Source organism: Neodiprion fabricii, chromosome 4 (genome assembly GCF_021155785.1).
Source record: "Neodiprion fabricii isolate iyNeoFabr1 chromosome 4, iyNeoFabr1.1, whole genome shotgun sequence".
Taxonomy (NCBI): domain Eukaryota; kingdom Metazoa; phylum Arthropoda; class Insecta; order Hymenoptera; family Diprionidae; genus Neodiprion; species Neodiprion fabricii.
This window is the reverse complement of record NC_060242.1, coordinates 25,719,344-25,747,106: the sequence shown is the minus strand read 5'-3', so window position 1 is coordinate 25,747,106 and position 27,763 is coordinate 25,719,344. Positions and strand designations below refer to the sequence as shown.

The 27,763-nt window shown below is 37.9% G+C and overlaps 1 protein-coding gene across 12 annotated transcripts in view; it reads right to left on the bottom strand.

Moving 5' to 3' along the window:
- The window catches only part of LOC124179413 (bromodomain adjacent to zinc finger domain protein 2B-like), a 117,601-nt gene that overhangs the window by 41,578 nt on the left and 48,260 nt on the right, over positions 1-27,763 (bottom strand). For all 12 annotated transcript variants that reach the window (XM_046563744.1, XM_046563742.1, XM_046563746.1 and 9 more), the window contains exons 2-3: positions 12,397-12,451; positions 6,133-6,295 (exon numbers count right to left, since the gene is read on the bottom strand). In XM_046563744.1, coding sequence (XP_046419700.1) covers positions 6,133-6,286 — 154 coding nt within the window. In that variant the 5' untranslated portion in view covers positions 6,287-6,295; positions 12,397-12,451. The remainder of the gene's footprint in view (positions 1-6,132; positions 6,296-12,396; positions 12,452-27,763) is intronic.

Below are 27,763 nucleotides of genomic sequence, written 5' to 3'. Positions count from 1 at the left end.
TCCTCTTTCGCATAAGTTTAAATATTCATAATTCTAAGACGTTTGTCGATTAATAATGTTAACGAGCGAGGGCAAGTATTAGCTGTAAACAACACGAGATGATAAGTTTTTACGATACTTGTCTTATTTTATGAACCATGCTCGGTAATTGAATACATCGTGGGATGGAGGAGAGGCATTTGTTGATTTTGTTCTTGTTCTTTCGGAATTGTATTCGAAACATTCGGCTGCAGTCTGATTATTTGTCGATTTCTCCACTACGGCTGCAGGCATCTCAACATGAAACTCAAGTCATCAATTACCCTTTCCAAATTTCATTAGAGATTCTTGCTTTGTGCTTTCTAAAACGAAGCAAAGCGACCACTTACATGCAGACAATACAACCGTATCGAATTTCACGACCAGTGACTGTTTTAAGTTCGTAAAATTTAGATCTTGGTCATCAACTCAACCGTTTCGAAGCTTGTCAAGAACCGTCTGATGAGTAGCATATAAGCTTTTTCCGAGTTTTGATGAGGGTATAACCTATGATTGTATTCAGGGTAATTTCATTTCTCAGATCAAACTAATAAAGCATAAATCCCGAATGAAACTATCAGCAAGAACTTTTATTTATTCAAGCCTGAACCCATTAGCAAGTCAATTAATATTATTATTTGCTCTACATTTACTCAGTGCAAGAATTCATAATCGACTGATTCAATTCACATACCTGCGTGTTAAGAATTTTAAGTATGCATTGGCAAATAAGATAGAAAAGAGAAAATCCAATGTTCTAGAAGTTTCACTGCTTTGTGTACGAAATTTTTCCGAGTGTCGATACTCTGATGATTTACTGATGAGCTAGCTCTGGTATTTTAACATCAGTGATACGTAGGTTTTGAAAATATCGGTATAAGTGACATTCAACGCGGTCGTTCAAAGCTAATTATAACATCCTGTAAATGTAAAAGACTTTTCTCTACTTTTGCAATGCGGCGAAATTTTCCTAGAAATGTCAAATTCAACGTCGCAAACTTTGTGGATAGCTACTTCGTCGTTGCAGAGCTTAAATACATCATCGGATACTCGACAACGCATCAATTAACCAACTCGAAATATTTCCATAAGGATCGTGATCGAGTACAAATTTTTTTTTAATTAGAATTCTACAATTTACGATAACTACATTACTTTTCTCATACTCCACTTGTTTCAATACTCCATTGTTCCACTGTGATGGAAACTTAAACAGTCAAGCAACTCCTACAAATCTATTTCACCAGGAATAATTAATTTAAATTAAGTTCTTATTCGACTCAGTATCCTCCGTTAAAAATGCGAACATACCGTAAACGACGTCGAAGCTAACAAAAAAAAAAAAAAAAGAAATATACAAATTACATCCAAGCACAAAAGTATCTTCCGGATACGCATACCGAAATAAGTATAATTTTCAGAACCGGTCAACTCCCACGAAGCGGCACTAATTTTTGTCAAAATATAATTAGGGTGAAAAGACGAAGCTTACGTACTGGAAATATAATCCAATTTGAAGACGGATAGTAACGTCCTACGATGATTATCGACACTATCATTACGATTCGAGAAATGATTACGTTGTTTCAGGTTTCTGGGCAATTTTATGCAGCGGCCTGCTTCTGTCTGTCTACCTTGGTCGACTTGCATCGGCAATTCCTCGAGAAGGTCGTCGTCGGCGGTTCAATAACTGTACGTCGTCACGAGAAAAGCTGTTCAGTCTGCATTTCGCATCTGCAGTCGTGCCCCCCCCCCCCCCCCGCCCCCCGTCCCGCCGCCAACCGCCTCTTCATCCCGAACTGCGTCAAACAGCGGCCATTTTAACCTGCGATCAATCCGGTGCATGCATTGCATCGTTGCCGAGACACGCACGCATGCAGCTGCAAACAGCGAGAAAGGACGACTAAACCTGATCCGATCTTTACCTGCTCTCTGAGGGTAATTCATTCCAAACGATCCGAAGCGATCACACTATGGATAAATATAAGAGTTTGAACGTGTCGCGTGAAATTTGTCGGGTATCTATAGAAAATTTTGCTATTTCCACGACGAATTTACACGAATCTCTAGTCGAGAATTCATTTAGACAAAGTCATAACGATTTAACAATGAAGACGGATCAATTGCTCGACGATTTCGATCAACGCATTAGCGCATATAATCAAAAGATAGATATTAAAGATTAGGCGCTTCAATTGGTTACCTGCGAGTAACGCAGGCTTTCATTATTGACATTAAACTATCCTGAAAATTATGCCGAACCAACGAAATGTTTACACAAGGTCAACAACTCGATTAACTTCCGACGATCATGTTCAAGTTTGACAAAATTGTTTTCGCCGATTACTTGAGACGAGTAAAAAGTAGCAATATTGTAGCGTTTGGATAAATCAATGTTCCCCTGCAATCTGTTGTTCATCGATATTACCAAATTTGAAATATTTGATCCAGATTCAGGTCCAGATTGTCGAATTTTCATACATTGTAAAGATTCTAGGTCACTACAGCCAGTGAAACAAATGGAATTCAAATTAGTCAAGATAACCCGAAAATATGAGATTAATTATCAAGTAACCGTGTACCTATCACATGTTAAACAATTACTCACTGTGGTAACATGAATTATTGTTGTATAAAAACGATAAACATACAACAGACGCCAGTCAAATATATAATCCAAAGTAGCAGGTACGTGAAACGTCCAGAACAAAGAATGAACGGGAATCAATCAGTCGATCAATCAATCAATCAATAAACTTGTAGAAATAGTAAATCGTTATATCCCCGTAACGACCTTCCGCCATAAAAACTCAAATATTAGTGATAAATAAGCGTGACGAAAAAAATAATAGTGCAAGTGACGAATACTCGTTACAAATATACCGTCTATAAACACGATGGAAACGTGGAGTCGCTAACAAGCTTAATCGTAATAAACCAAACGGTTCCCACAATCCTTGATCAAAGTTCTACACATCGCAATAAATATCCATAAGTGATTATTCGACTACCTTATAGAGCGGCTGCTGCATCGATTACAGCAAACTTCTTTTTCCAATAGCTTTCCCACAAATGCCAACATCCCAACTCTGAATGGATTAAATTGCAAAGAAATCGACCGGCGTGTATCTATCTGTATACCAGTAACTCTTCGCGAGTGAGACATGGTTGAGTGAAAAACAAATACATTTAAAAAAAAAAAAAAATCATGCAAACAGAGAAGGAACCTTAACCTTAGCATTTGGATTTGCATTTTTGTTTTCACCCGACACTTCAATGACGAGTGATATTAAATTGATACCGAATCATCTTACGGCGTATTCACGACCAAGTTAATTAACGCCGTAACTCCCGTCAAACGTTAGCTCCGGATCGTTGACGAGTTATCGTCTTTTGCCGGTATCCTCGTATACGTTGTAAAAGATTATCGAGCACAGTTTGCGCCGTATATACTGTACCTTGAACGTAGGTAGTTGGAATTACTCCGGTCACGCTTGACGCTCCGTTACGTCATCGCTGAGGTTGTCGAGACGAAAAATAACGAATGGTGTATTAGCGTTCCGTATTAACGAGGTACGTTCCATAATTGCAAGTCAAAGAGATGTATCTTTTAGTTCGAACGGTTCTCTACCACAATGATTATCAAGATGAATTACGAAAAACGAACGGGAAGTGGCATATTTGTAAAAAAAAAAAGGCTAGAATTGTTCGATGAAAAAGAAGCCAGCCAGTCGGCCATGCATAGTTAAACCATTGTAAATTCACGAAAAAAATTATTTCAGAACCATAAAATGGTTAAGAACGATACATTTTTAAGATAAACCCTGGCTGCCAGATTTCAAATTTTTACTTTAAAAATATCGCAAAAATATTTTTTTAGGCCCGTAAAAACACCATAGAATTTTTGTGAGACACAAACAACCCCAACTCGAAAAGTGCCCGGTCTAAGAAATTTTGATTCTACTTTGAAAACAAATATACTTAATAATAATTAACTTTTTAAATTGAAAAAATCTGTATCATCGCCAGTATAGGGAATTTATAAGTCGTATTTGTTCGAAAGTGAACTCAGTTGACGGACAGCCATATAAGCGTAAGACTGTCGCTCTGAAAGTGATAGTGCGTCAAAAGACCATAAGATCATGAATTTCACGAATCATGAATACTTGCGAGTTTTTATTGTACAACGTCAACTTCGACCCCGTATAGTATCCGGAAATAGAAATACCTGTATAATGTGTACTGGCACACTAATCTGTTAAGAAAGAGAAATGACCGAAGTCGGTACTGAATAAAGGAGTTCATAAAACGTCTTTCAAACCGGAGATGAAAGCTGCCTCAAGCTATTCGCATACGACATGTCAATTTCATTTTCTCGAGAAACAAAACAAGCTTCTAAAAGGCTGTTACACTCGCTCCTGTCGCTAAAACAATATAAAAAGAAAAAAGGATTTTTACGCTCGTATGTACCTTGTATAACTGGCAGAATACAGTGCACGTTTGAAACTTGAATTAGTTTGATTTATAGTAAATTGTAAATGCAACAGGAGTTTACCGGCAATGACGATGCGCAGAACATTTGTGATTTTCAACTTTGCAGCCCGTAAATCAATACAAAGTTGTCGTTACGAGTCGAATCAACTGCTTGTTATATCAGAACTCTTCTATTTTGATTCTACATGGTCTTTCGATGCATTCAATACAGGTGAGCGGGCGTTGATTCACAATTCAATCGTGAATCCTCTTCGAATTTTAAAATGCTCCAACTCTCGAGTGTTTGAAATTGACTGCAATATTTTTACATCTGTAAAAAAGATGGTTATCCTATCAAGAAATCCGAGGTGACCTCTGCTTACTACTACAATTGCTAGAAAGGTTATTGGCAGCACAATACAATATCCCCCACAAAGCCGGAAAACTTATTATATCCAAAACGATGTTCCGTGAAACCTGTTTCACCCGAGATATTGAATAATTCACCTCAAAACGGTACGCTCTGTAAAAAAAGTTCCTCAAATTACGTTTCCAACTACTATATGACGGACGGAATCCGGCGTAGAGAAAAATCGTATCTGCACGGGTAACTCGGATTTAATGCCGAAACTCTCGTTCCTCGAGTGCCCCTCTCTAGTCAAGCCGACTTCCTGGCGGTCCGAAATTCTTCGGACCGACATTCGAATGGCGAGGTTGTAAAGAGAGAATAAAAGAGACGGATAGACAGAGAGCGGGAACAGCGCGGGGGCTGTTCGACGGAGGAACCCCGGGGATGGGTTGGGATGTGCCGAGGAGAGAGGAGAGGAGAGGTGAGGAGAGGAGAGGAGAAGCGGGCTAGGTGAGGTGGCAATCAATAAATATACAGCGAGAACCGGCATAGCTGCTCCCCATCCCCGTTATAACCGGAGCCCTGCTGCCCCTCTGTCCCTTCGCTCGTCCTGACGGCAGGAGCAGCGGCAGGACGGACAGACATTCGTGGTGGAACGGGGATGAAGTGGAACTACGACGTCGCCGGTCCTCTTTTAATACCGCGCAGTATCCCGGGACCGATTCATTTCGCCAGTCCCTGTAGCAGCGTTCGCAAATAAAAGGTGAAAGGTAGTTTAATCGGCAGATTATAGACGTGGTGGCGAAGAGAGAGAGCGAGAGAGAGAGAGAGAAAGCTTCGCCACAGAATTCGTTGCTCATTTTCGTTGATCGGACAATAATCGTGGCGATGCAGATGGACTTGTCAATTAGGACAAATTATTACAGGGTCTTTGAATGAAGTTTAAACGGACGCCTCGCACCGTACAATAGTTTTTTTACCGTTCAAATATTATGTAAAAAAGAAAGAATATGCATACTTATTCCAGTTTCATTGCGGAATATTCTCAATACGTATTCCCTGTCTTAAATCGCAGAGTGCGCGAAGAAACACGAAAGTGGGTCAATCCACGAATCAACGCGTATCAGCGTTATCTTTCCCCCTCGAAACCCTTCAGGGTTTGTATCAAACTTTTTCTCGTATCTCTTCCAGTTCCCGAGGTATTCGCCTGGGGCGATTAAAAAAGACCACCCAGTAGTCTGCATCGCTCGGAATGCTTCGTGAAAATCGCGATGAAAATGACAGGCACTTACCATTGAAGAGAGCTGTCGGGTCCAGCAAAGGGTTCGCTTGATCTGCCTGAATTTTTTCGGCAGCTGAACCTGATGTAACCGAAGCCGCAGACGCGGAGGTCGAGGTCCCTCCTGGCGCGTTGTCCGCGCTCCCTCCGGAGTTCTCTTTCTCCATGCCAGTCCTCTGGAAGAGAAAGGATGCGCACAATTATTACTTGGATTGATCTGAATAAACCCGGACGTTGCGAGTCCGGAAAGAATGAAAGGGATGGGACGTTCGAATTTCAACGTTTTTGCTCATTAATCACTCACGCTCGATAAGCTCTTGAGCTTCCAAACGTGCGACAAAGAGGATTCGGAATGATATGTAAATTAGAAAGATCCTTGAAATATGTTTGGAGAAGTTTTAAATGGGCTTTTAAAATACACTCGTCTTTGCCGTATTTTCAGGATACTGTATTTTGTCACAACGGGGACTTAATTACTTGCAAAAATAATCGTAATTGTGACCAACGTTAGTGGGCATTGATGCTACTATTTGGTCAAAACACTGTATAGGAAAATTGCAAACTTTGTAAGAATGAAATCAATACGTAACTCTGCTTTAAGTGAAATATCGGTAGGTCGATGATTTATTTTGCGCCAATTAAAGATTCGAAATAAGCGTTGGTCCTATTCTTAATTCAGAAACAGAGCATCTGAGATGTCATTTCCAATATTCCGACAAGTAGGTTCAATTTTTACAGAATTAGAGACTGTGATTTCAATTCAATCTGTCATGTCAAACATGAGATAAATTCCCAACAAGTGACAAGAAGTGAATGGAAAAAAATTGGGAAATTATAATTACTAATCAATGAACGCTGGCGAGATGAAATTTGCAATTCAGTCACTGCTACGGAAACATACTTGCGATCGATGAGAGATGTATACAGTAGCAACTGTCGTGTTCGTCGGCATCAAAACGTACAACTACATATTTCTATCGGAACACAATTCGGAACATTGACAATCGGTTTCGCATTGATGGATTGGAACGAAGAGCGAGCCACTTTGATCTTTCGCATTCCCTCCGCAAACCTATTACGTTTAATTGATAAATAAAGTCAGCATCTGCGGTGCTGAAATATTGATTGCTTGGATGTGTTTCTCGATTTCATTATATTCACGATAGGTTAACACAAGAGTCATTGGATATTACTATTTATGAATAGTTGTACACAAGATTCATTTGCTGCTTACGGTCGTTATTGAATCGGATTATAGAATCCACCCCACATCGTGAGAGACTGTTTATTCCGTTTCTTTTTTCCCCGGAGTTTTGAACTGGTGTCTTACTGTAATCGTACGAGCTGCGTAATTCCGTCGATGACTTCGTGTCAATCCATCCTGGCCCTGAATTCCCACCTACTTCCTTAACGATGTTTATCGTGGTTATAAAATTTGATTTCCTCACCATTGAATGTTTAGAGAGTGAGAAATAACACGTGCATCACCTATCGGATAACAAATTTAATATACGATGAGACTTTGATCCATGAAACTTTTCTTAAATTCGTTAACTCACATTATTGGATAAATTTTTCGAAATGATACGAATTCTTAAAAGCATTCTCAACAATGGTTTATATTAATATCCGAATTACATATTTTCTCGGAACACCAGCATAGCCCTCAATTACTTATTCAACTAGTCTAGCTACCTTTTCAAATAAATTCCCTCAGTAAGTATAATATAAAAATGATTAAAAGCACGACAAGTAAAATTCACGGTTACTTAATTACCTTACCTACACTGTACAATTTATCGCGCAGGTTCGCATTTGCATTCATAACGTTGTGTAGTTGTAAACTCATTGCTACGCTGATGTAACTCGTAATAGTAGACGGTGATCGTTAAACGAAATTTATTAGTAATAAACTATCATCACGAGTCATTTAATGTATGCATTATCTGTATCAACTATAAACGCAATGATTATTTCATCAGCAAAGTGATTCAACGCAATCGTAACATTATCTCCAAAGCGCTTTTTTGCAGTAACAACATTACAGAAACATTCAAGTAAAAATCAGAAATACTTCATCCAGTCAGACGCGTGTCTATTTCATTCAGTAATTCAATCCTCTGTGAACGTGTTAAGTATTATGATGATACAGATATTACAAGCGAGCTAGTTATTGGAGTGATGGAACCATTCAAATGGTAATCAAAGTTGATTTGTAATTTGTATCGTTCGGAAATTTCTAAAATCATCGACAGTCAAGACAGCAATTACAGGACTCTCTGAACAACTGACTGACTAACGATTAAACCATTGATCAGGCTTGTCGATATGTGCAAGTTTATCAGACACGCACACTTCGCTTTTTCAATGCTGTTACAAGGTACGAAATACCGTCAGTGCGCTGAAGTGCACGTGTGATCAAAGTTAATACCGTTATTGTAAGAAGGCAAGTTCAGGAAAAAAATGTCTACTTCGCGCCATTAGAATTGTCTGACATTAAGTAAATCATAGCGAACCAAACATAGCCATATTTCTCAAAACAGCTAACTCCTCGTCGAAAGTCATTCTAAAATTACGAAATAATGAACTTCCTCCTAATGTTTCGTGACGTTAACGTTAGAGTTAGCTTCAATCTCCCAAGTGTACACAATGCAAGCACACATCCTCCCGTTACTCCTCTTCCTCAAACAACATATAAAATTTATACTCGTCAGTGAAGCTTGTGACCCGTATAATAAACATCACTGCAGTTACATATCTTGATAAGCTCAACCCGTTGCAAAACGGGGAGAATTAATCATATTTTCAGCTAACTCACGAGTGAAAATGGCCAAGTGGCATGGCACAATACGATGGGTGTACAACAATGTTTCCAAAGCGAGAGAATTTCTCCCGAGTAAACTCTCCGTTATGATGTTGTGGCGAGTGTAGAGACATGTGCAGCCTACGTATAGATGGGAAGCATATATCTCAGCGAGTATCCAACGACGTTGGGTTGGAGGGGTCAGGTTGACTCGGGCTCGGCTAGGTTGGAGTGGTTTTGCTGTCGGCTGCGTATTGATTGCTGCTATCTCTCTCTCTCTCTCTCTCTCTCTCTCTGTTTCTGTTTCTCTCTATCTTTCTCTGTCTCTCCTCTCCTCTCCTCTCCTCTCCTCTCCTCTCGACTCACCTCTGCTCCTCTCCTCTTCTATTCGCTTCTCTCCTCTCTGCGCCGTCCACCGTGATTCCATCCTTGGCACGAACTACGAGTAAACTACGAGTGTACGATTCCTTGGAATCGCGTAATGGCAGAGAGCCGGGACAGCAAGCCGCCATCTTTACCCGAGTCTTAATATACAGGGATGCGGACCGGGTGGGTCGCGATTAAACGCCTGCGGTTCAGGCTGACGACAGTAGTTATCTTATGGTCTTGACGCTTCTCCATCGTGCCCTTTCACATCGACGTTTAACGAATAATTACTACCGACGTTACCAAAAACATTTGTAATCGCAAGGCCACCAGCTTATGAATACATCGGTTGCTAAAGCGACAATAAACGAGATTGAACATACCAGACGATATATTTCTACGACACATGAAGACCCCAATGGACCCCATGAAGTTCTGCGATTTTTGGCTATCCGAACGCTTTGGTAGTCATCAAACTTTACTCTGTTTGTTATTATCCAGAGAAACACATCCCAACTTACAGTAGGCTCCTAAATTTGTTTGAAAAAGATAATTGTCCAATATTCGTTGCACGATGTTTCATTTGTAGAGTTACGCGAATAGGGCGTCGTAGAGTCGAAGTTTGAAGTGTGATTGATTTCAAGAAAATGAGCCGAGGTTCGGAAGACATTTTTCAGGGAAATCTGTTATAGGTACGGTATGGTGCTTGAGGTTTAGGTACATTGAATTGGCAAGTGTACGAAAAGTATACAAAGCGAATGAATATTTGAGCTCAGGTCTTGTTCCTAACACCAATTCATCCTCTTTTGCCAGGACTGGAATAATCCATCCATCCATCGTAAGAGTCGGTAATTAATCGAATAATTAAAGTTCACGTTCGTAAAGCAGACCCTACTAGAAAAAAGCACAATATAGCCATTTGGCGAGCACTTTAACCGCTCCTAAATATTTCGTGATCGTTTACATTTGATAAATGTGATTACGAGAAACCATTTGACAAAATAAATTTTACTTTGATTACGTGATTTCCCATGATTTCTAAAATTTCATACGATATCGTAAGATGACAGAGATATTCCGGTGATTTTAAATGATTTCGCACAACTACCCACGATCGCTTTGACGATTACCGGTGCAGAATTTCGTTTCAATATTAATAATTTCAGTGTAATTTCGCAGATTACAAAATGATTCCGAACGATATCAATCGCTTCGGTGAAACACCCCTTGACACCGCAGTTACAAACCAAAGGGATTTACACACTGCGGTTAAAGCAAATTCGATAACAAAGGAATCAAATGGAACGTGTCAACGATATAAAAATTGTATTTAAAAAAAGTAATCAAATGCTCATTCAAAATTGGGATTCAGAGAACAAAGCATCCTGCGACAGGAAAACCACTAATCAATATGGAATCAGATCATTTGTCGTCGCATGTAGCTGACCCTCATGGAAGAAAGACAAAAAATACTTCACATTAAGGGGGGGGTACACCATGCAAGCAAAAAAAAATACTGCAACTTTGCGATTTTTTTTTGAAAAAACGGATTCATTTATGAACATGCGGTCTTGAATACATTAATATATAAGTCTTTGAGAACTTTAAAAAATTTTTTTATTGTCGAAAAATTTCAAAATGGCGTGGTGACGGTTGGATCCCCAAAGCCGCTCGGAAAAATGGGGTGCGAGATTTGGTGGAGTCGTGGATAGTCCTAGAACACACAAATTACAAAAAATTAGTTGTATATTATGTTTTCTTGTCCACTACGTACCACTTTTTTGATATCTAGTCTCAAAAATTTTTTATGATTGTTTAAGTGACGATTTTTTTTTTTTTTCAATTTTTCGACCACGTTTTTGCGACTTCAAACGGTCAAAAAAAAATTTTCAGACTAGATATCAAAAAAGTGGTACGTAGTGGACAAGAAAACATAATATACAACTAATTTTTTGTAATTTGTGTGTTCTAGGACTATCCACGACTCCACCAAATCTCGCACCCCATTTTTCCGAGCGGCTTTGGGGATCCAACCGTCACCACGCCATTTTGAAATTTTTCGACAATAAAAAAATTTTTTAAAGTTCTCAAAGACTTATATATTAATGTATTCAAGACCGCATGTTCATAAATAAATCCGATTTTTCAAAAAAAAATCGCAAAGTTGCAGTATTTTTTTTTGCTTGCATGGTGTACCCCCCCCTTAATGAAGTACATCGTATAAACATTCCGTAATGTAAGACGCTCAAATAGTTTTCACGAACGACTGACCTGCCCGTCAATTTTCCGATTTCAGGATGAAGTCTTCTTGTATTTAGGTTAAAAATTCGCAAAATATACTGCTCGACATGTCCAATTGCAGTGAAACAAATAAAAGTAATCGCTCGTGAGAATTTTTGTCGGATCTTATTGTCGAAACCCTTCGAATAACGATGACGTAATAGCGTGTTTAGATAGACTCCAGATTTGCGCACGCCGAAAGTTTTATATTATATTTTTCTCCGCGAAAACAAGACGGGACGTTTAATTTTCCGGATTAATTTACAAAGCGCAGGAAATATCGAACTACATATACGTCTACTTTTCACGAAGTACGTCGATATTTTTTAAATCTTCAAAAAACTAACCAACAAATTAGCAACTGAAAAATTTTACATCGAATTTTTCACATCGCGTACTTTTTTCTGAACCTGTGAATCTAGAGACGTGCCTGTTCAAAATAAAACTTCGACTATTGTATTATTATAAAATAACAGAATAATTTAAAAAAAAAAAAAAACTTTGCGAAGTTTTCGATTGCAAATAACTCGACAAATTTTGCTTTATGTGAGACTTAAAAAAAACATCCGAAGAAAATTAAGTGATCCATCTCATTCATAGGTTGTTTCATCAAATATTATCAAACCGATAGGTTGATACTTTTCACTCAAAGATACCATAGGTTTTACAAATTATTCGTAGTCGTATAGGTTTCTTCGATGAATTTAGTCCCTAGGTGTCCATATTCGAGCAATAATTTAAATCGCGATTATCTTATACTGTAATATATATATATATATATGTATACACAACCGACGTGATATATCTACAACAATAAATTATACTTACAATTAGTTATGCTGTCTCAGCTCATACTTGCTGGCGTCAGTAAGCCCCATCACACCTGAAACAGACGTAAACGCGAACATGAGAGTGACATCTAGATTAAACACAATTAATGAATAAAGTTACATCACGCCATCGTCGTTAGCTGCGAAAACTGTTGGCGCAATCGTTTCGCTGTTTGCAATAAACTCCAAAGTAACGCCACAGATTCAAATCGCAAATGATCTCAAGCATTGGGCGAGTATCTCATCCAAAATGACAATACGCTGCATTTACTCGGAGGGCACATAATCGATTACAGCTGACCCTGTTGTCGTTTAATTATGTGTTCCGGTTCGCGGGATCCAAAGCATTATTCGATGTTTTCAACATCTGGTATAATGTAACAACCCAACAACCCGTCAACACCACCGACTGAATGACAGAGCTGACGCGTTTGGCACAATGTCAGCACCGAACGTGAGATTTGACGGTTTAGGCTGCGGTTTTTTTTTTTCTCTCTCCCTTCTAAAATTATATCAAATTTCCAAAAATTTTCGGGCGATAGAAGCGTTTTTGCTCTTTCTTTCGTACAATTAACCGAGTACATTACATTACGGTGCACTGTACCTGATGCTGATCTCGGAGTCGCCTAAGGATCGTCGATTCAATACTATGTCTCAATAACAAGCAATGTTTAACAAACGAAAAGTCACTAGTTAAGTCGAGCGTTTGATAAGATATACGATTTTTCAACTATTCATAAACATTTTCGAATAACCGCAATATTTTTTCCAAACATTGAATCAACAATTGCGATTTAATGACGCAATTGATAATTGCGAGATGTTAAAATTCTATTCTTCGCCGATTTCCTTGCTTCAACTGTTTGCGCCACTCTATCCCAGTTTCAAATTCAAATTGTTCTATTCGAGTCAATCACTAATGGTTACTTTCGGTAGCATGCCTATGACTGGTCACAACTTTCTAAGGTTTTCCGACGAAATTTGCTACAGTGTGCATCTTAAAAAAAGCTCCAAATAATTTTCAATCACATGTAATTATAAGGAGACTTAAAGTTAAATATAACATTGACTTGGCTGCCTAATTGGAATTCATAAGGTTATAACAGTTTATAAATTGCTGTAATAATTAACGCTTAAACTCCTTTCAGTTACACAAGTTCATCAACAATTCCTTTTCAATTAACCAAGACCAGTATGACAACGTCGAATGAATGAATGAATGAATCTTTGTATGTAAGTATGTACGAATGAAATGGAATTCGATAATCAACGAAAGCTAAAAATACAGTTAAACCCGATACCATTAATAATTTCAAGACAATATAATAGAAGTTACAATTAATAAGCCGATTGCAAAACATCGTTTATCGAGGCATGTTTGAGACTTTCGACTAAATAAAAAGACTGATTCGCCAACATTTCGAGTCACCCTGTATTTCACCGCGTGATCTGATGCCGCGTTGATCATACTTCAGAGACAAGACGGTTAAAATACAACGGCATACAGTCCAGGTTTTCCCCGATTTGTTAAAACGAAGTTCAACGACACGAGATAAATATTGGACAACGGTAAGAGAAACTTACGGAAGAGTTTTGTCGACTTTCCGCACTTGTATTCAAAACATAAATCGTCGAAACAGAAAACGGCGGAGAAAAAGAAGAAGAGAGAGAGAAGAAAGAAGAGAGAAGAGAGAGGAAAGAGAGAGTCTTTGCCGGAAGAGACATTGACCCAGACACCTACATACGATACCTACGCGCACAGGCCATACCGTGTACATAATAATACATATATACATGAAGGTCATGTAATATATATGCAAAGCATGGTGTGTTGTGATACGCGCACACAACGCTCGCACTATACGACTACTCCATAAAATAACAAGCTATATATTAGCTCGAGCCGCGCCGGCGCACCACGGACCATATAAATGTATGTAGTACGATGTGTGCGCAGCACGTTTGCCGCCCGCGACGATGTACGAACCGAGGCAGAGAAGAGAGAGAGAGAGAGAGAGAGAGAGAGAGAAAGAGAGAGAGGGGGGGGGAGAGACGTTGTTGGGAGGGGGGGCATTTATGAATGAAAATATGAGGCGTATCGGTGACTCACTCGCATCATTATTTATGTATGTCTCGGTTTATTTACGATTCCGTTTATCACCGCTATACGCCACGAAATCGCATGTTGTAATATATGTGTTATATATATACATACGTGTTAATGTTGAAATTTTACAATTTATTGTATACATGGATATGTATTTATAATTTGATATACAAAACGATTTGAATTCAATTGAAAATCGTCAAATTTTTTGCGTCACATCAGTTTTTACAAATTTTAAATACATCGTCGTAATTAACCGATGCAATACGTCGATAAAAGTCGACATTAATTATACTGCTCGAAATAAGATGCCGCTTTCATAATTGAACGAATGAATTTTGTACATTCTTTGTAACGGAAGATTCACGGCGTTGAGGAAAATTTTTATTGCAGCAGAAATTTTTTAATATTTTCGACAGTTTTGATACATTGTGAAAATTGTCAATTGCGAATTATTGGTACAATTATGGGGTAGCTTGTTGGAACTTTTGTTTCCTACGCTGCATCGATAATTATGAAATTTTTTAAAAAATTTAGAAGAATTACGACGCAAGGAGCTGTTTGAAAAATACCGTTTCCCGACATTAATTTAAATAATATCTGAACAAATGTGCAACACAAATGTTTGATACCGGATGAAAACTACTCGTTTCGTTAAAGCCTATTATGAGTTTAAATTTCGAGCAAATACAAAAATTATGAAGTTTCACAGATGTGCGGATCATCAGTTTTTTATGAAGTAGAAATGGTTTTGAAAACGGGGAAAAAAGTAGTAGTAATTCAAGTACCTCTCATCTTCACTTAATCAAAGTGGTAATATGATGAAATTAAATATGAATTTTCTAAATCTTCTCGGTTTCTCAACATCGCGATTAAGTTTCTTTCCAGTCTCTGAATGAAAATATCAATCCATTTCGTATGACAAATTTGGGTGAACGAAGATTAACTAAAAAAATGTTTACATTACTATTTATTTTCACTTGTAACTATCCTTAACAATATTGTGATAATTAAAAGAAAAATCATGTGTTATATCAATAGTTGCGTCAATGCTTCAACGTCGCGCACGACTCTCGAGATTTGACATGAATTATTAAATCTAGTAAAATCAGCTTCGCTATTTTTCTTCATCTCTCCACGATTTATCTTATACCGATTAGCAAGAAACTAACCGTACTTGCTTTACAGTACGGTAAAAAGAAGAAAATCGTTTAGTACGGTAATAAAAAAAAAAAAAGACAAACTATAAAGCAATTGAATAAATTTAAAAATTCAACGAGTCTCGGGAATAGAGAAAGAAGCCTCCGGACCTACCGCAACAACCTTACGACATCGCGGGACGAGCGGCTTTTTGCGTAAGTCACATACACTGCAACGTCTACATAAATAATTCATAAATCCGACACAAATCGATCCAATTACGAAATAATTATGGTAATAAACATACCTATACACAATACATATAATACACGCATACGCGCGGCAAAATAATAATAATTAGTATCAATGAAACTTCTATCTATGCAAACGTGCAGGATCTCAAAACTTTTCGATCACTGTGTACATGCGATTTATTGAATCAATTATTTCATATACGTGAGCATAAGATCGCGTGAATGCATCGTGTCCATGTTTTAATAGTCCGCCTCGATTTATCGCTCTCTTCCTCAAGTACTAAAAGTCTCAATGAATCTTGGCTTTTGATTTTTTTTTTTTTTTTATTTTTTGTTGTTCAATAAACAATCCCGTCATACGGGTAATCACGTGGCAGCGAATTTTATTGTACTACATCAAAAAAAGAGGCAACGGATGCGAGGAACAATTTTGGAATACCAGATACTTATACTAGATTGTAATTATCGATAATGCATTTTCTGGTTATTACAACATTGAATCGGTTTGTTCAGTTTACTGCGCTTGAATAAATAAGTAAATAAATAAACAAATAAATAAATAAATAAAGCCTGAGCATCAACTTACTGTTAGACCAACATTGGATCATAGCAACAGGTACAAGTGACCGAGTTATCAAAAAGAATAGAAACAGACATTAGATTTTATGGTTACGGCTATAAAACTCGTTTCCAATTTGTACCCCGAAGAAGGATATTTTTCAATTACGTTAAAAAAAAAAAAATGGAAACAGTCAAGGATCGTAAAAACTAACAACAACTAGAAGTTTCCCTCAGTGTACAGACTACCTGACAAGGTAGAGAAAATAGTAGAGTCGCCACTTGATCCACTTGAACGAAATTTTTCCACACGAGTTTACCGTCGATTACCAGATTATTCGGGATTTTCAATCCAAAATCGTAAATAAACATAAATACCAGATAAAACAAAGTGTATCAATACACTTGCTACACCAAATTCATTCGACGCCGATTTGATGTAACTAAAAGTTCGACAGTATGTAAAATTTCGAAATGAAAGAAGACGCTGGATAAAATCTCAAGTGATACCTTGAATCTAACGATGCATCTGCAGAATCACGGGAGTGCTGAGCCTTTATCCTCATCCAGCGAACGCCCGTTCCCCTAACATAAGTAACTGACATTTGCGATAATTGTTTGTTGAAAACGCCTGTACACCGCAAGTGTGACGAAGAAACGAAAAATGAATAATCGATCGTGATTGAAAATCACTTCGAATCACACGTCGCGGGGGAATAGGATAAGTAATAATACGGTTAACAACAATCGCGACACTGCACAGCTTCTTTGATCGTATAAATTTATACACAAACACAACTCGGACGATCTTCCGGCCCGTCTAATCGTCAGGATTAACAATTGTCGCTCGTCTCCGGCAACCTCTTTTCCCTCCTCTCCTCACGAATGGCCGAGATGGTTTTTTCCGCGCAAGGACAGAAGCGGCGTAAGCAAACCGTCAAGTATGGCCGCCCTCTCGTCCCGTCTCGTCGAGTCGACGACGTCCACGCCATGAAAACTACACGTTACTGCGCGGCCGTTGCCTCTCAAGTCCCGGGGTTCCCGCCTCGCTTCCTTTCCTTTTATTTCTCCCCTGCCCCTCTGCTAAGGGGGGAAAACGAGTATGGGGCCCAGTGCACCCGCTGCACCGACACCACCGTAGCCGAGTCGACTGCCGTCAATTTTGATCGTCCCGGCACCCAGGTATGCAACGTGACGCAAGAAACCGACCGAGTGTCCTCGAGTCCGCATCCTCTGAGCCAAGGAATATTCCTGGCTGAAGTTATTTTCGTTCGAGTTCGGGTCGGAGGATTTTAATTGGCCACGCCGAGTCGTCTCTCGATACTCCCTCTCCTCGTATCTCAAATTGGTACGGAGGTCGAACTTTGTGTAAATTAAAACGCCGTAAGTCTGCGGCAAGAAGTCTGTGAAATGTTCCATATTTTTCACACACCTGTTTGATTCGTGTAAAGATAAATAAAATAATAAAATCATGCAACCAATGTAGGATGATTTGTGTAATGAATATGAATTAGAAGAATGAAAGTGACAATGTGAGCGAGTCAGAGTGACCGGACACGCAGAATTCGGTGATTGTACGACGGAAAGAAAATACATTTGTCGGTGAGATCCGGATATAATTAAGTCAGCTTGTCAGCTAAATATTTTGTTATAAAAACTGAAACATTCGAGTAATGTGTAATAATAGGTATAATAAGTGTTCGGATCTGTATTAGCTCGTAAATTAATGATCTTGATATCGGTTGTTTAAATTTTTCATATCCGTGTCACATGTTCCGCAACATTCGCTGATAAAAATTCAAAAGGAAAAATCGTCGTTCCGTAAAGCATGATAGGTGAACTTTGAGCCGCATCAACTATAACAACCACTCGATTAATCGAGTATGAATTTTATCGAGCTTGTAAATATAATTTGCGTTCATCGTCTGTTGTTTCTTTCCTTATTCTCGCGTTTATACTAGTTCCCGTTATTTGTTGCATTCTTTATACTCTAGCGGTAGGTTGCATGCGATTTCGGTTAACGATGGAAGATAAAACAATGAATGACTGACGTTTTAGCATCGCAATGTCGGCTACAGGCCACAATAAAATGAATAACAACAAGCATCGTCATTGACTTGGTCCATTCATTCGCTCACTCATTCATTCATTCGTTCGTTCATTGTCAGTCGTGAAAGATCGTTCGTTCGGGTCCATTTATGCAGCGAAAGAGAAAGAGAGAAAAAGGTAACGGCATTCGAAATATGGTTATTAGTGTATTAAGGAAAAGAGAGGTTAGCCACTAATCAATTACTCGATTATTCAATTTTCTAATCAGACGCAAATATCTCACCCGACAGCTGAGCAAACCGAATACAACGCGAGTATATTCGACATTCCTGACATGCCGTGGCTCTACACGCGTATACATTTCTCATTCGTTCATTCATTCGGCATTCATTCATTCGCTTCCTTACATTACGCCACTGCATGTACCGTACACATATACACGCCACGGTTGTATTAAACTATACGCTGCACCATACCACGTGACATCGCTAAAACGACGGTGATCATAGCGATCAGCGATATAAACTTCAGGCTATTTATCAGAACATTTTTATATACATGTAAACAAATGAACGGTACAAATAGTCCTGACTTTGATAACTAATATATCTCGTTTCCGGTACTTTTAATTTAAAAAAGGCTACCGTCGTTTCTAAGGATAATTCAATTGTATAAAAGCTTATATCCATGCAAGAGCACACTCGCGACTTTTTAGGCAAATTTTAATAACTACGTACTTTTGCTTAAATGTTTATCCGAGTTATAGGTAAAAGTCACATGTTGCGAAGTGCCACGGAGGGATTTTTTCGTACGGCAAAAGCTCGTATTCAGACCTTGTTTCAGCCAAAAAAACAAAAAAAAAAAAGAAGACAAATTTATTGCCACAAACTGAAGCAGGCTACCGCTTCAAAACAGAACGAATCAAAAGAATCGAGGGAAGATTTCTTTTTCCACCGTCATTGCTAAATACCAATTATTTTCTTTTGGTGTTACTTGATCAAACGAGCTACCTAGGCAAAACAAACCTGCATATTGGCTCAATTCCCGATTCATACAGCTATACCTTAGCAATTTCGCAACTCGATAACTGACTTTCCGATTCGTAACTTTGCCCATTGCGCGAAGGTTCGCACTTATCAATCCGATTCGATCGATGCAATTTCGGACTCGTTCGTTGCATCGCTTGTAAATCTATTCTCCGTCCTCTCTATACATAAATATTTGTAATAATTTGAAGCTAACGGGGCCGACGGCGAAACGTAATGTCACGTAACGCATCGCAAGGCAAGGCAAGGCAACGCAACGCGGCAGCCTAGGATCTATTTATTGCTCGATAAGTCCAAGAGCAGCCAACGGCTACCCACCGCATCGTGTCCCGTGGCAACGAGACCTGATCACGTGACACGCCTGCGGCCGTTGCGAACGAGACGTGAGGAGAGGAGAGGAGAGGAGAGGAGAGGAGAGGAGACGAGAGGAGGAGAGAAGAGAGAGAGAGAGAGAGAGAGAGAGAGAGAGAAGAGAGTCCTCGTCAACCGTATATAGCAGGCCCGGCTAAGAAGAATCAATACGGAAGACGTGAAACTGAATAAGTATTGGGAACAGCGAAGCGATGGGTTCTTCCATCATTGCTTGCAGGGCTGTGGGATAATGAATTGCGTAACGAGAAATTTTTGTACAGCGCGATGCTGTCGCCGCAATTGCAGGGGAACAAGGCGGATAAACGTGCGAAAAACGGAAGTGGCAGGAATTCGTTAATTTTTAGTGATAATCGAGGTGTAAATTAAAACGAGTTCAATGATGCGACTGACGTATCCCGCGAAATTATCGAGGAATCAAAATCGAGATAACAAAAATCGTTGGAAATCACTTGACATCCATACGACAACGTTGATGAAATCGTTGGTTGAAAGTGTTCCGGTAAACGGCAAATGATCTCACAAATGATTTAAATTCATCAACATTCCATACATTTCTATCTTATCACGTGCTCTCATCTAGTTCCAATGATTTCCCAGCATTCCGTAGAATCGGAAAATCACTAAAAATCAGTGGAAATCACCCTTAGAACGGGAAATTAATGTAGATCACATGACCGAGGTAGAAGTTGAGAGAATTAACTGGAGATCGATTCGAATTTAAGCAATATAAGAAAAATTCAGAAAGGTCGCATGTGATCACCAACAAATTCCAGTCAAGATAATTATAAATTCCGATGAGGTTTTCCGAACTTGTTGATTAAAAAAACTTAGATAAAGTTTGACGAAAATTTACGTCATAGAAAGAAAAGTAGCTAAAAGTGGATTTATTTACTTACTGACAGTCCTAATGTTAAAAAAAAGACTTTCTTAAACAATTACACTGTCGGAAGTTGAAAAGAAAAACTCAAGGAATTACGACGATAAGCTTTTGCACTGCAAGTAAGTGTGGTTAAGTCGGGCTTTACAATTAGATGTGTAATACCATAAGGGATACTAGTGAATTGGTCACTTTACGCGATGCGCGCATTGTATATAAGAGGCATCGTATTTTCACTCGAATTCAAAGTATGTATTTTATTTACTCGTTAACGCACTGGCGTCAAAGATGTGATCAAATGTACAGTCTACAACTGTTCAAATAGGAAAATGGTATCGTGTGAAAAAGAATAACGACAGAAAGAATCAACAGCTACGTATCACCGGAGAGACAAACAAATCGAGTTTAATCGTAAGAACATCCGTTTGACACTGGAGCAACAATTACATTTATACAAGTTTTTCATTTTGTCGAAACTGTATACTTACGTATGAGAAAATTATTGATGTCTTTGAATGGAAAAATATTGCTTGTACAACAAAAGATGTTTAATCAGATCAATCAGCAGCGTAAGCTAGGATCTTTAATAAACTTTTCTTCTTGATAATCGATGTAACATTTTCTCTCCGTAAAATAATTCTTTCCTATATCCGACAAAGAATTTGTTCAATAAAATCTATTCACGTACTTCTAAGACAACTTGATTATTTTTTTGAGATGAAATAAGGTTTAGTTGAAAGTGAACCATTGTAGGTTACGTTTAATGAATTCAGGCATGTCGAATTACGCAAAACGCAATATCAAGATTACTGATCATACATAATTACAATACAATTATACATAACGATTTTTCCATTAAAAAATAGAGTGACAAGTCTTTTCAGTGTCATCGACAATTAAACTTTAGTTATACATGTTATCGGAGTTGATAAAAAAAATCAAACAAATTTCATTTTACGCACTCAAATTTCACAATAGTTTCGTTACAATAATTTCTTTTACCATACAGACCCTTCCTACTGATTCTGGAATTTATGGATGTTTCGAAAAATGGAATAAAACAAAAAAAAGTAACGGCGTTGCATACATATAAACGTAATAAAAATAAATTCAGTTATAATTGTATTATAAAACGATAATAAAGTGTTAATCAATATTACTCGAGTGAATAACGTGAACAAATGATCAAGATCATCCTATCATATCATCATCATCATCATCATCCAAGTATTGTTCTCTCGTAGCAGACCTTGCGCCACGAACGCAGATTTATACTATGTATAAAATCGACTATATTACTCGCGTTGATTAGACGTAATGACTTGCTTCGACATCCTACCCTTGTACCCTCCACGTGAATCATAAGATGCGTATATCTCGCTTACAATTAGATATGTAGGTACTATCGGTAGGTATACATACAGCATCGAGTTTATTGATTCCGTAACGTTACTTTATCGCTTCCTAACCGATATCTTAATACCGGTATTGCTATCACCATTGCCATTACTGTTACTGTTACGATCGAGACGTTCGACGATCATCGCTGCATGACCTGATAAACAACTGTACCTTCGAACCTCGGGTCGAGACATCTTTGTTACGTTAAATCACGAAACAGCCGTTTACATGATACGTTGTATTTGTTGCGTGCATCATTCCGAGCCAGGATTACAGTCAAAGCATTTTAGGCCCACGCAGCGATATTTTAAGCGTGTATGCCAGGACGTACGAGTCAGCTCGAAAATGTGTGAATATGCTCGAAGGAAAAACATGAATACAAAAATTTAAAAACTGTAAATAAAACTCCCAGAGTTGCAAAATAATTAGGGAAGTTGGTATAGCACGGAGGAGGAGAAAATTGTAACATAATGTTATTTCTTTGAAGTTCGTAACATTCCGAGATTTTAACATTTAAAATTCAACCTCTCGAGATTTTCTGATCGTTTTGTCACATTTTTTCCAAGAATATCACTCGTTCATATAGTTTACAAATCAGTGATTTTGTAACAGCGACTATGACATTAGTGACGGGATTCATTGAACGAATGTTACGTGCCACACAAAGTGCGCGCGATCTGAATTCAACAATTTTGCCAAGCTTTGAATAACGAAAATGCAACGTATTAACCTAACCGCTGAATGGGGTGAAAACTAGAATAGAATAATGTTTTCATGACAAATAACCCGAAGTGAAAAAATCACAACAAATATAATATTTCTCTATCAAAAGTGACTTTTTGTTACCTACTTCCTATAAATACAAAAACGAGTGATCCAAATTTAATTTTAAATTTCTAAGGTAGCAGGGATTGAAGTTTTTGATTCTCTACTACGTAATCATTCCATCTGTACGTTAATAAAAAATTTTGAGAAAATTTCGTCGACTTAAAACTTCGGTTTTACGAACCACGCATATATTATAACATACATTACCTTATAGTAAAACAGAATTAAGAAAGTGCAGTAAAAATTTCATCAATTTCCGGAGAATGTTGCTCGCACGCGTTGTCGATAGTTTTTTAGCGTCGCGGAGGTTTTGTAAAGACTATAAATATAAAATGTAGAACAAGCATCGTGGTTACCGAGAGAAAAAAAGATCACTGCGTCGCCGAGTCTCCGAGTTATATTATGCACATGGCAGTGTTAGTACATGTGGCTGTTCCCCTGCAAGAGAACGACGAGGTCGAGAGACAGGAGAGCTTTCGTCACACACATCGACCTAACAAGGGTTGCGTAGCTTAAACGAAACGAATGAAAATATGCTCTAGGTGTATGTTACGAACGTCGAGGGGAGGAAAAAAAAAAAAACGTCTGCAACGGGAGAAAAATTGTACGGAAATCTGGCCTATCATTTGAAATCGGATGCCAAAATTCAACAAAGAGGAAAACATTTCATACACGGTACTTTATACGTGGAATGCAAGCGTGAGAAAAATTGATCCGACTCAACTGGGGTGCGGAAAATTGGGTCTTTGTATGAGAAAAATATTAAACGCCGTTTTTTGTTTTTGCATTTTTGTTTTAAATATTTTTTCAACGTAACCAAAATAGAAACAAATACAATGAGATTAAAAACTTGTACAAAAAAATCTATGCACTACAAAATTGGTGAAATTGAATTGCTCGTAGTAACATTCACGAGTTTATCTTTTCTGATGAGAAAGGATGTTCGATCTGATTACTTTGCATTTCTCTGCTCTACGGACGTGCAAAAGGCGGTGAAAAAAAAAATCATTTATTTGAAATACAAAGACCAGATTGAAGCGAGTTTCAACAATTTCATTTGCACGGGAAGAAACGCTGCGCTTATAATTAGGCACGTTTAACTAACGATGAAGAAAATTGCACATTATGATATAATTGACATAAAATATCAAAATATAGTCGCACCAATCTCAGTATAAATTACGTCCGTTACTTCGAAACTCGTGTAGTTTATTGCAAAACGTATCGGTTAAATCTTCTTCTATTTTTTAACATGAGTTATTAAAATAATTTCAAGTAATTTATTGCGAGTTTACTAAACATAAACTGATTTATTACATGATGATAACAATGATGTTATCACTATTGTACGTGCGTAAAGTTTTATGATAGAAGAAAAGCGTGAATGTGAGCTTTCAATACTCGTTTATGTTGTCAGTTGGATGATTGAAAAATTGATATTACAAAATTGAGAAACATTACAAGAAACTGTTCGTTTGTACACATTAACAATTCAACTCTATTACCGTGGGAATGCTCTAGAAATTCCGAACATATAACCGACTGTAGATATTCAGATACTTCTCTCGATTTCTTACTTCTTTATACGTCAAACCTGTTTTCACATGATTCAGAATTCTGACTGTGTTAATATTTCTGAAGTATCTAATGAATATTCAACGATAATACGATTAAATATTAAGTTTTCTATTATGGAACGTATTTTATCCTAACAAAAGAGTAATATCGCTAGAGTGGCAAATTAACAAACACTTCGCGTTCGTTTCTAAATTTTAGATTACCATTTTTTCCGAATCAACGGCTGGTGGAAACACGTGCCTGAGAGACGACGAAAGAACCCGTTGACAGCTTTTTCATCGAGTTATCGACCGTCGATTCGCGTTCAACGACGATAATATTCATGGAAGCGAGATACAGTCAAAAACTGATGTAAAGGAGCTTTTCTTGTCAACTGGTTAATCATTTCCCCTCAATTTACCCCGAGTATATCTTATAATACGTTATATGGTTGTAAATAATTTATACACCACACAATACAGACAGATCGATACGAATGTGAAAATAAGTTTCAAAATCCCTATAAGAAAGCGGATAAAAGTGTAACCTCATAAAAAGAAAAAGATCAAAAACGTTGATTCATCAACTCACTGACAGTCCTGATAAGTTTTGTTTAGATTAGGTCAAGTATATTCCGTCACATCTTTAATTTCCGTAGACCCAACCATTGCAATGGGATTTTAAAATTCTGGCCCCCACATGACGTCATTATGTCCACTATTTTTAATAGTTATAAAACAGCCATTCATTCTCAACATCCACCGAATCTTGTTTGATTGGATAATAATATTCAAATATTAAATAATTGATTACGGATGTCATGTATTGTACTTTTTACGACGGAAGCGGAATTTTTATCGTGACGTCATGTGGGGGATCACGTGACTTTGCTGCTGCGCATCGCCGTTTAGAGCACGACTTGTTTCCCTTACACCATGGAACGAATCGAAAGGCTCGGTAAAGGTTCTTCCTTTGGGGAAATCGACAGCGAGAAAGGAGACTTGTCCACGCCGAGTCTGACGACACGTCTCTCCGTTATACATGCGTAAACGATGAACGATTTGTATGCGTTACATAGCACATGTTACTGTGCAGGATGGTCAGAAAATAAGCCTGACGTACCATCCGAGATCCAGGTCGAACAAATCGCTCTTTTCTTTAACGACCGATGGTTTGACCGAGACTTTGTCGTGTTACACAGAGTGATCATCTATCGACGGAATGATCCATCGTCTGTGATAGTTTAATGCGCATGCGCTAAAATTCGATAGCAATTGTTTGTCAGGGTGACCAACCGTCGTAAAATCCGGACGACTTATTTTCGCCGCGATGTATGTAACCTAAAAAATTTTCACAGCTGTCGGTGTCGAGCACAACTGCTAGTGACAACTCTCAAAATTTTTTAGGTTAGTTTAACGACGGTTGGTCGCCCTGGCAAACAACTGCTCTCGGATTTTAACGCATGCGCGTTAAACTGTAGCAGACGACGGACAATCGCTCTGTATAGGTACTCTGTATTATTATAGCCGACTACGTGTAGGCATTCATGAACCGTTGACGACCGGATTCCACATCGCGCAACTTTTGACAAATCGAGGAGGAAACATGGTTTTCTAACAGTCACGTAATCATTTTCCTAAACGTTTTCTTTCCTCGTACATTATGACGAAACTCTCGTTTACTCGGTGATGTGAATAGAGTTTCAGGATATTCGAAATTCGTTGGAGTTTATTCATGAGTTTGAAGTTCCTAACGTTGAAGTAACGATACATTTCGCAAAGTCCGAAATCAACTCCCGCAAATTTATTTTGAAATTGTAACTTGGAGATTTTTTCCTCAATGTCTCGCCACGTTAATGTTACTGACCTGAAATTCGTGTTTATTCGTTTACTCGTTCGGATTAGGAAAGTATCTTTTTTTCACCGCAAGGAACAAGGTCGAAAAAATTAATTTTTGCTAAGCAAAAACTTCTTTTGATGTACCTATAGGATTTTCGGCTCAAGTCTAAGAAGCGTCTTGAAAAAAAAAAAAAAACAAAAAAAAAACACGCACAGGCTCTCGACATTCCAGATATACGAGGTTGAAGTTAGTACCGCTAATGTGACGGACGTCGAAAAAAAAATCCGTGTTTTTCAATTTCAGAACAGATTTAGAGTGTAACAGTTAAGTTTCTAAAATACACGAAGTATACAGTTTTGATTTGTTGCGGGATTACTAAACGTGAGCTAATTCTAAGTTGTGAAATAACGACTATTTTCATAGAAATGAATCGCTGCAGCAACGTTACTAATTTCAACCTTATACAGATAGAACTAAATTTGACCAAAGAAACATCTTGTATGAGAAATTTTCAAAGAATTTTTATTTTTGATGATAATATGCGTGAATAACACGTATCAAAGAGTATAATATTTAATCAGAATGACAAGAACTGGACATTTGAGATTCGAAGATTGAATAAAAATATGTACAATAAAATTGCGTGCAGTGTAACGCGACTTGGTTTCAATGAGATATTCAATCTTGAAAATATGCCAATACCGTTTGTTATATCCATTTGAAAACGAGAAGACTAACAATAAGTCAAGTCAATTAATTCACGAATTAAACACTCAATGATGCATCGCCGATAATATATGAACACAGCTCACCGCCGTCAAGCGTGACAGGTTTTTAAAAAAGCACGTACGAACGCGTGAATAAACGAAGAGAAGGAAAAAAGAAAGGTATAAAGAAACGAAACGACCGTGTATACAATTCCCTAGCATTATAACACGATATAAGCTTTGAATGAAATAAACGATCACCGAATTATCATCTCGCTTGGTAACTCCATTACGTCATTTTTCAACATTTAATAATGACGATAATCGTTCATGTCGGGCGTTGAATATCCCGATGTTTTCGTCGCAGCGGTATAAGTACGAAATAACCATACATGCGTAAATGAATATACCAAAAGTCATATTATCGAATTGTCATCGCGTGGAAATGATGATTTAATCATTAAAAGTATAATGTGTATGCTTGGGGTATTTTAGACTTTTCTTCTTCGCTTCCGTTTTCCTTCACATGTCGTTTCAATTTTAAAACCCACATTGGACTTTCTCAAGTAGGTATCCTAAGTAATTTATGCATTTCGACAAGAAGAAACTCCAAAAATTTCACGTTTGGAT